This window comes from Acinonyx jubatus, chromosome D1, assembly GCF_027475565.1.
Source record: "Acinonyx jubatus isolate Ajub_Pintada_27869175 chromosome D1, VMU_Ajub_asm_v1.0, whole genome shotgun sequence".
NCBI classification, from domain to species: domain Eukaryota; kingdom Metazoa; phylum Chordata; class Mammalia; order Carnivora; family Felidae; genus Acinonyx; species Acinonyx jubatus.
The window spans coordinates 3,697,289-3,705,367 of record NC_069390.1 but is presented as its reverse complement, the minus strand read 5'-3'; the positions used below and the strand labels follow the sequence as shown (position 1 = coordinate 3,705,367).

Sequence of the window (8,079 nt, the reverse complement as noted above, 5' to 3'; positions counted from 1 at the left end):
GGCAGGAAGGACCTCTCCAGAGCCTCCAGAGGGAGCTCGGGCCCGCCCAACACCTTGATTTCAGACTTCTGGCCCCCAGATGGTGAGATGGCAAATCTCTGTTGTTGTAAGGCCCCTGGTCTGCAGAATCCCCTGCCAGGTCCTGTACAAATTCCTGGTGCACGGTTTTTGAGAAAACCATTGTTTTAAGTCGCTAGCTCTGGGGTAGCTTGTTATGCTGCGGCCATGCCAAGCAAGGGCCGTGATCTTGGTTCTCATTGCAACAGGGGGCTGTGGGTTGCCGCTCAGCCCGGGGAGGCGGCCTGGGACACGGGCGCCGAGCAGGCCCCAAGAATGGGTCGTCAGGGGCAAGTGGGGGGCCGGCAGGGAGGTGGGAAGACTGAGATTTCAGGGGAGGTGAGACCGAGTCCGCCGGGTGTGGGTGGGGGCGGGAGGGCGACCCCAGGGTCTGGCCTGCGTCTCCGGGCGGGAGCTGGGCAGGCCGGTGGATGTGGATCTTCTAGGGTGTGGACCCGGGGAGGCAGAGGTGGCTTCGCAGCCCCAAGCGGAAAGCACCCGAAGCTCCAAGTGGGGAGGGGGCATCTCAGCGTCCAGCAAGGGCGTCTGAGGCCCTGAGGCTCCGGTGGCCTTTCAGCTACTTCCCAGGCCTCAGCGCTGGGCTGCTCTCCCTGCCCCCTTGTAGGCCCTGGCCTCCCCTCCCACGTTCTTTAGGAAGCTTGTAGGATTCAAATTATGAACCAAGAACACTTACAAAGTATTAGCCTTGAGGAAATGCTAAGGGGACTCGACCCCTCCTGCTTTAGGCAGGCTGGAGTGAACCAGGGAGGCTGCATGGAGGAGGAGAAATCTGGGGTGTGACGCGTCTCCTCCAAGGAGCCAGGAGCTGCCAGCACTCCGGGCACAGGCATGAAGGTGAAAAGGATTGGGACGTTAAGGCCGCAATGGCGTCTGTTTGGAGCATAAGAATAACAAAAAGCAGCAGTTACTGTGCCCCGGGCCTCACACACAGAGGAGTCACTGGGCTCGTCCAAGGTCACACAGCTGGGAGGCAGGGGGCCTGAGGCTGGCTCACCCGAGAGGGCAGGGCTGAGGAGCACAACCGGAGAAGGGACCCCACTGGGCCACCTGCTGTCAGGACAACCCCACTCGACAGGAGCCTGGTCCCCTTCCCGCCACCATCCACTCTCGCCCACGGGCAGCGTCCCTGCTCCGCTCAGTCCCCACGACCCGCCTCTCTGCCCTCCCCGCCCCCATGCCAGCACTCCAGTCGCCCCCCCGGCCCCTCGGAGGGGCCCTCACGTACCGGGGCTGCCCCAGCTCAGCACCTCCGCACTGGCTGTTCCCTCGGCCACCGGCCACCGGGAACGCTTTTCCCAGAAGAGCTTCCTCCCTCAGGGCCTCCAGTCCTTGCTCAAATGCCACTCCCCAGCGAGGCCAGGGTGGGGGCCACCTGCCTCCCCACGTCGCCCTCCCTTCCCCTCGGGGTGGCCCCATCTACCTCGCAGGGCTCTCGCGACCTCCTGTGCAGCCGACGCCCTCATTGTCACGAGGGCCCCGGCCCTTCCTTTTCCTCACTTAGCTACCGAGCTCTTAGCACTGTGCCCAGCAACGTCGTAGGCACACGAGTGAGTGAGTGGCCCCTCCGTCCCCCTCTGGGCCCCTCGCAGCCTGTGCCAGAGGCGGGAAGGCTCGGTCTGGCTATCGGGTTTTGCCATCAAAGGGGAGGCTTTCACCCCAGCAGCTGGACGAGGCCGGGGGTGTTTGGCCAGAGACCTTTTGGGGACCCCAGGGGACAGCAGAAGAAAAGCCAAGCCTGGACTTGGCCAGTCAGGGCTCCGGGCCTCATCCCTGCCCCCCACCGCCCACCCCGGAGGAAATACGAGTCAACTACACGGACTAGACTCTCTCGAGCTGCGGTGACAAAATGCCACCACCCTGGGTGCCTTTACATAACTGGGACCCGTGGTCTCCCTGCTCCGGAGGCCGGACACCTGAAGTCCAGGAGCGTGCCCCTTGGCTCCTTCCGAGGCTGTGAGAGGGAATCTTCTCGGGGCCCCCCTCCCAGCTGCCGGCGTGCTCTGGCATCTCTCCGCCTGTACGTACGACACCCCAGCCTTCTCTCCCTCCAACTGTTTCTTCACACGGACCCTTCAGAGGCGCACCAGCCGCACGGGATTAAAGCCCAGCCGAGTGACCCCATTTTAACGCAATTATCTCTTTAGAGACCCTATTTCCGGACAAAGTCACCTTCTAGGTCCTGGGAGCCAGGGCTCCAACATTTCTGTTTCAGGGGGCCGCGATTCAACCCCTAACACCGCCCATGCACATCTTGGGCACAGCTAGGTCTCGGGTGTCGAAAAGAAGGAGAAGGTGACGTCTCAGAGACCACAACGGGTACGCTTAAGGATCCCACAGCCCCAACTGCCTCCTTTGGGTTCTTTCTGTCAAGTGATTGCATCTGTTTGGTGGGGGGGAGGGGGACCCAGATCCTAGGCACCTGAGGTCACCACTTAATTTCTTTTATTGCAACGCACACGAGCAAACACGTCCTATGTCACATCCTAGTAGAGACTCGTTATATGCATAGTGTTCCCAAACTAATCTATACCCTTCCGATGGCGGACGGGCTCTGGAAGTTTCTGCTCCACATGACCATACTCCATTTCCTTTTTACAAAAGGCTAGTGGTAGCCGGCACATCGATTTCAAGACTCCTTGGTGGCATCCTCTTAAGAGTTTGAAAACTCCGCTTGGGTCAATCTGCTTTTTTTTAAATTAAAAAAAAATTTTTTTTTTTTTTTTAGTGTTTTTATTTTTGAGAGAGGGAGAGACAGAGTGTGAGCAGGGGAGGGGCAGAGAGAGAGGGAGGCACAGAATCGGAAGCAGGCTCCAAGCCGTCAGCAGAGAGCCCGACACGGGGCTCGAACTCATGGACCTCGAGATCTTGACCCGAGCCGAAGTCGGACGCTCAACCGACTGAAGCCACCGCGGCACCTCTTGAGTCGGGCTTCTGATGACCAGCTCCGGGGGCTCACTCTGCACCCCCAGGAGAGTGCTGGGGCCCGTGCCAGATCGGGGCAGGGGGCACAGAGCTCTGGCTGGTCCCAGTGTGGGGACGGCGTGAACCGTCCCCATCACGAGAATAAACCGCAAGACTCAGAGTCCCCGCGAAACCCCGTGACGCTCACACCCCGCTAGGCTCCCGTCTTCAAGGCCACATTTGTGTGGACACAGCTGGCGAAAATTCGTCTCCCCCACCCCCACCCGCAGCCCTGCAAGGCTCAAGGCCTCAAATAGACACTGGAAGACGGGGAGGGAACCCTACACTTGGCCTTTCCGCGCAGGTTTTGATCGTTTTCGACACCTTCCCCCGAACGCTACGTCAAGTCCAACGGGGCTCTTTTCATACACGATAAATGTTTCCATTTATTCGGCATCTCAGTGTGCACAGCACATACATCACAACGTGGGGTCGGCACCTGTATAGACCTACAGACAGATCCTGGGAACATCGGTAGATACAGAAACCCTAAACCCTATCGCGGCAATAGAAACCCCTCGTAATATTTCAAAGGTCCGAATGCATCGCTTCTACGCTTCGCGCGTGACTCCTCGCGGAACACGCGCCAGTGGTCGGGGGGGACCACGGTCTGCACCGAAGGCCTCTCACTTCCTGACGGCTCGACCGGGCTCTGAGACGAGGCGTCGTGCCACAATTCAAGGCATCTAAGACTTCGCCGCGTGAGTCCTTTGGATCCAGAACGTCCGCACATTCCAGCACCCGCCCCCCCCCCCCCGCCCCGCCCCGCCCCGCGGCCCCATCCGCGCGGATATCCGTTAGCATCTCCTCTCCTGGAAACACTCCTCTCCTGGAGTGTAGGACACAGATTAAAATGGAAAACATTTGGGCTCGGCTGCATGGACGGCAGGTGAAACCGTACCGTCCGGGTGGCGGTCAGGCTTCGCGAGCCGCCTCGGTGGGCGGAAGGACAGTGTTTTGAGTGGATGATTTGCCTTCGAACCACAGGGTTTCCAAAAGGAATGTGAAAGACAAAAAAACGCCAATCCGAGCGTCCAGTCTTGCCGTCTGTGGACTCCCATAAAGTTAATTTGGGACGCCGTGTTCGGGAACGTCCTGGGAGAGCGCTGAAGTCTTGACGAAACATTCGGAGCATTCCTGGTAGCGAGCTAAGGTCATTTGGGAGAAACTCGAAAAAGTCATTCATTAAAATTAAATGTTTGCCGTCACCTCGGGCCTTTTTTTAAACAGCACCGACCCTGCCCCCCTGTGTCTTTGCTGCCACCGACAGGGGTTACATTTGTAAAATATATAAAGAAAAATATAAGGTTACTTGGTGACCATATAGTGCACTCTAACAGCTGTCTGCAAATATTTTCACCATGATTATCCTTACTAAAAGTAAATCACGGGGTAAAGATAGCTCAAACGTGACAAGGTTTGAATGGGACGCACGGAGGCTATCTGCGATCCCTTTGGCTACATATGGAAAAAGAGACCCTGGGGGTGGTGCTCCCCTGCACCCGGTCCGAGCCCTCTGCAGATCTCGCCAGACGACTGGTTTAAGGGCTCCCGAGGTAGATGCGAAACGCACTTAATCCGGGAATGCAATGGAGAGGGACGGCATCTTCCTCCACGCAAACGCGGCATCATGTGTTTTTGTCCCGTTACGGGGACATTTCACCTAAAGTCAACAGCTAGTTCTCAGCCCCAAGCTGCCCAAGCACAGGTTGGTGCTTTTTTTTTTTTTTTTTAACCCTATATTCTATGACTTACCAGAAGTACCTGCTCTCACGACCTGTAGTCTTCCACACCTGTCTGCCCACGTCTAGCTTCCCGCGGGCATGTCGGTTCCTTTCCGTCGGATGTACCAAATTGCTTTGCTTCGGCCTCTTTCCCAGGGGCCACAGAGCAACGCGGGTTGTGGCTGATCCAAAAAAGGAGCGCGGGGGTTTACAGAGTGGTCTAAGAGTCTCCCCCGTCGGGGAGATGGAGGAAGATTGACTGCAGGGAAGTTCAAAGGTCAGTCTTGGCAGGTCTAAAAACAGAGCGGCAGGGCTCACTCCCACAGCGTGGTTTCTGTACCCCAAGTAAGGCGATACGCCCCGACGGACAGCGACAGGGCCCAAAGGAGCGGGGCTCCGGAGGATGCCGGGAGCAGAGCCGGGGGCTGGGAGGGTCCTTAGCTGGCTCCAGGGCCCCCAGGAAGGCCCGTCCTGACGCAGGGACGCTCACAGCCACGCTACAGGGCACCGTGCAAAGCGGGCTTGAGGCCGGCGGCTGACGTCACTGTTTTTAAACACACAGAGAAGTAGCAGCTCACTTGTGACAACTTTTTGACACGTTAAATGACGCCAGTGGCAGGGTCTTCACCGTCTTACCAGAGAACCCAGGGCTGGGTTTTGTTTGTTTGTTTTCCTTTGTTTGTCTTTTTTTCCAAAAAAAAAAAAAAAACAAGACACACCCACAGAACCATAAATAATTTGGTGGCAATATATACACATTTAAATAATTAATTTAAATATCTTACACCTACTCTCGCCTTAAACTGTCCATCTGAAGAAAGGCCCCCCGAGCACCCAGACACCGGGGCAGGAGGCCGGGGGTCACAGCCTGGGCAGGAAGTGGGTGACCTTCATGGCGGGTGACACCCGACTCCCCTTCTTCGTCTTGCCGTTCTTGCTCAGGGCGATGAAAGTGCCCGGGTACCTGTAGCTCTCGTATGCGTTGTAGTTGTTGGGAAGGAGGATCTCTTTGAACTTGCACTCTTCCGCGAAGAAGGGCTGGGAGGGAGAAGGGATGGTGTCAGGAGGGGCCACCTCCTGGCCAGGGAACCCTGAGGGCCACTCGTCAGGGGCTCCTTTCTGGCCCGGCCCTGCCCTGGCTGAGAGGTGTCTCCTGGGAAGCTGGGGACAGATGTGGCCAGCCCGCAGCAGCAGCTCGCGCTCCAGCCACCTGCCCTAAAGGCTCCCGTCCTGCGTCCTGGGGCTGGAACCCACCAGAGACGCTACAGAGAAGGGCTGCGGAGGGCATCTCTTGAGGGACTAGGAGGTGCCCACTCAGGGATGGCAGAAATCTCCCGGTTCCCCGTCTTGGGGCTCTGCCCCTCGTTCGCACTGGCCCAGTTCACCGCACTGCCTCAGGCCGCTTGTGTTTGGGGCCCGGGACGGTGGCGATCCTGTGACCCACACCACAGTCGCCATGATCCAGGCATCGGCCGGCCTGGAGAGGTCGCGAGCGATCCTGCGGGCGCCGCGGCCCCAGCCTGGGGCTCCTGCCGGCCCCTGCGGTACTCACCGAGCCGTACAGCTTGCCCTTGCTGTTCATGGCCACGAAGAACCGGCTGGCCACTCCGAAGATGCTCACCACGCCCCGCTCCACGGGCGAGAGCTCCAGCAGACCTGGGGGCGGGGCGCCGGTCACTCCGGGGCAGGGGACCCTGGCCCGCCCCACCCGGCCCGGACAGCCCCTCCTCGGCCTGCGAGCCTCCGGGCCCCTCATATCTGGGGTGCGGATGGATGCAAGGGTCCCCCCCGCCCCCCCGGGGCCCAGCGGGCGCGGGCGCGGACTCGCTGGCCTCCCTGCCCGGCCCCCGCGGCGGCCGCGCCCAGCCCCGGGCCGTAGGACCCAGGCGGCCCCGCCGTCCCCGACCTGGACGCGCGCCCCGGGCCCCCGCGGGTCCCGTTGGCTGCGCCGCTCGTCCCGTGCCCACGGGCGCAGGCGCTGGAATTCGGCACCCAGAGCCCGGGCTTCCGAGGGCGGGGAGGCGGGGCTCGGCCGCCCGGGTGCGCAGCGGCAGTCCGCGCGGCGACTCCGGGGGGCCGAGAGCGCTCGTGTCCCTGCGCCAGAAGGGCCGGAACCCGAGCCGGTCCCGGTTTCCCACAGCCGCCGGCAGGTGCTGCCCCGGCCCCCCGCCCCACTCACTGTCGCTCGTGTCCGCGTGCACGCCGCCGATGCGGCCGTCGGGGAGCACCTGGAGGTGGAAGCCGATGCCCACGTTGCAGTAGAGGCGCCGCAGCCGCTTGATGCCCAGTAGGTAGTCGCCGGCGCCGCTCTGGACGGCCGCCTCCTTGGGCTGCGAGGCCACCGGCAGGCGCGCCAACGAGCGCGCCACCAGGCTCTCCCAGCGGCGCTCCAGCTCGGCCCCCAGCGTGCCGTTGGGGGCGGTGGGTGCGGCGGCGGCCCCTCGGCCCGCCCAGGGCGCCAGCACGGCCAACAGGAGCGCCGGGAGCAGCGCCGCCGCGGCCGCCCGGGGCTCCGCCATCCCAGCCCTCGGGCCGCGCGTCCGTCAGTCGCGCCGTGTGCGCCCGGGACGCCGCGGGGCCGAGCTGCGCCGGTGGCGGCCGGCGGGAGCGCACGGCCGGGCCCGGGCGGGGAGTGCGCGGCCGGCGGAGGAGCGGGAGGCGAGCGACGGGGCCCCCGGGCGCAGGCAGCTACCCGGGCTGCATGGAGGGGCGGGCGGCGGGGCGGGACGCGCGGCCCGGGCTGGGACCCTGCGGAGCGGTGCGCGCCTCCCTGCGCGCTGGGCCGGCCGCGACAGAGCCGCTATATATAGCCGGGCGCCCCCTCCTACTCCCGCGGGGGGCCGATCGCGTTCGCCCGGGCGCCCGGGGCGCTGTGGCGCTCGCGGCCGGTCGCAGGCCGCCTGCCAATCAGGGCTGGGGGAGGGGAGGCGGCCGGGACGAGCGCCGCTGGTGCCACCTGGAGGGTCCCCGGCCCCCGCCCCTGGCCTCGCCCGGCTCGCCGACCTGTTTGGCCCGCCCCTTCGCGTCTCCTCCACTCCGGCCTTCCAGCCAAAGTTTTGCCTCCCGCACTTTGTCCCCGCCCGTCCCCTTCTCTCCGCCTCTGCCTGAGCAGCTTCTCTGAGTGCCGCCCTAACCCGGGCACCCTCAATTCCCAGCAGCCACTCTTGGCGCCTGGCTTCTCGGGGACTCCCGGGAGCCCGGCTCCTTTGCTGGGACCTTGCAGCCCCTCCTGGGTTTGGGGTAGCTTGGGGGCACTCAGCAACGCGAGAGCCCGGCCAGGGAAGGAGGAAGCCAGCGGTCCCAGCAGGCTCCCCCT

The 8,079-nt window shown here is 62.5% G+C and overlaps 1 protein-coding gene across 1 annotated transcript; it reads right to left on the bottom strand.

Annotated features, from left to right (window-relative positions):
- Positions 1–4,280: 4,280 nt before the first annotated feature.
- Positions 4,281–7,282, bottom strand: FGF4 (fibroblast growth factor 4). The gene is made up of 3 exons (XM_027045726.2): positions 6,943–7,282; positions 6,316–6,419; positions 4,281–5,801 (listed from the first exon to the last, which is right to left on the bottom strand). Exons 1-3 carry the CDS (start codon positions 7,280–7,282, stop codon positions 5,625–5,627), a joined length of 621 nt encoding a protein of 206 aa, XP_026901527.1. The 3' UTR covers positions 4,281–5,624.
- Between the last annotated feature and the right edge of the window lie 797 nt (positions 7,283–8,079).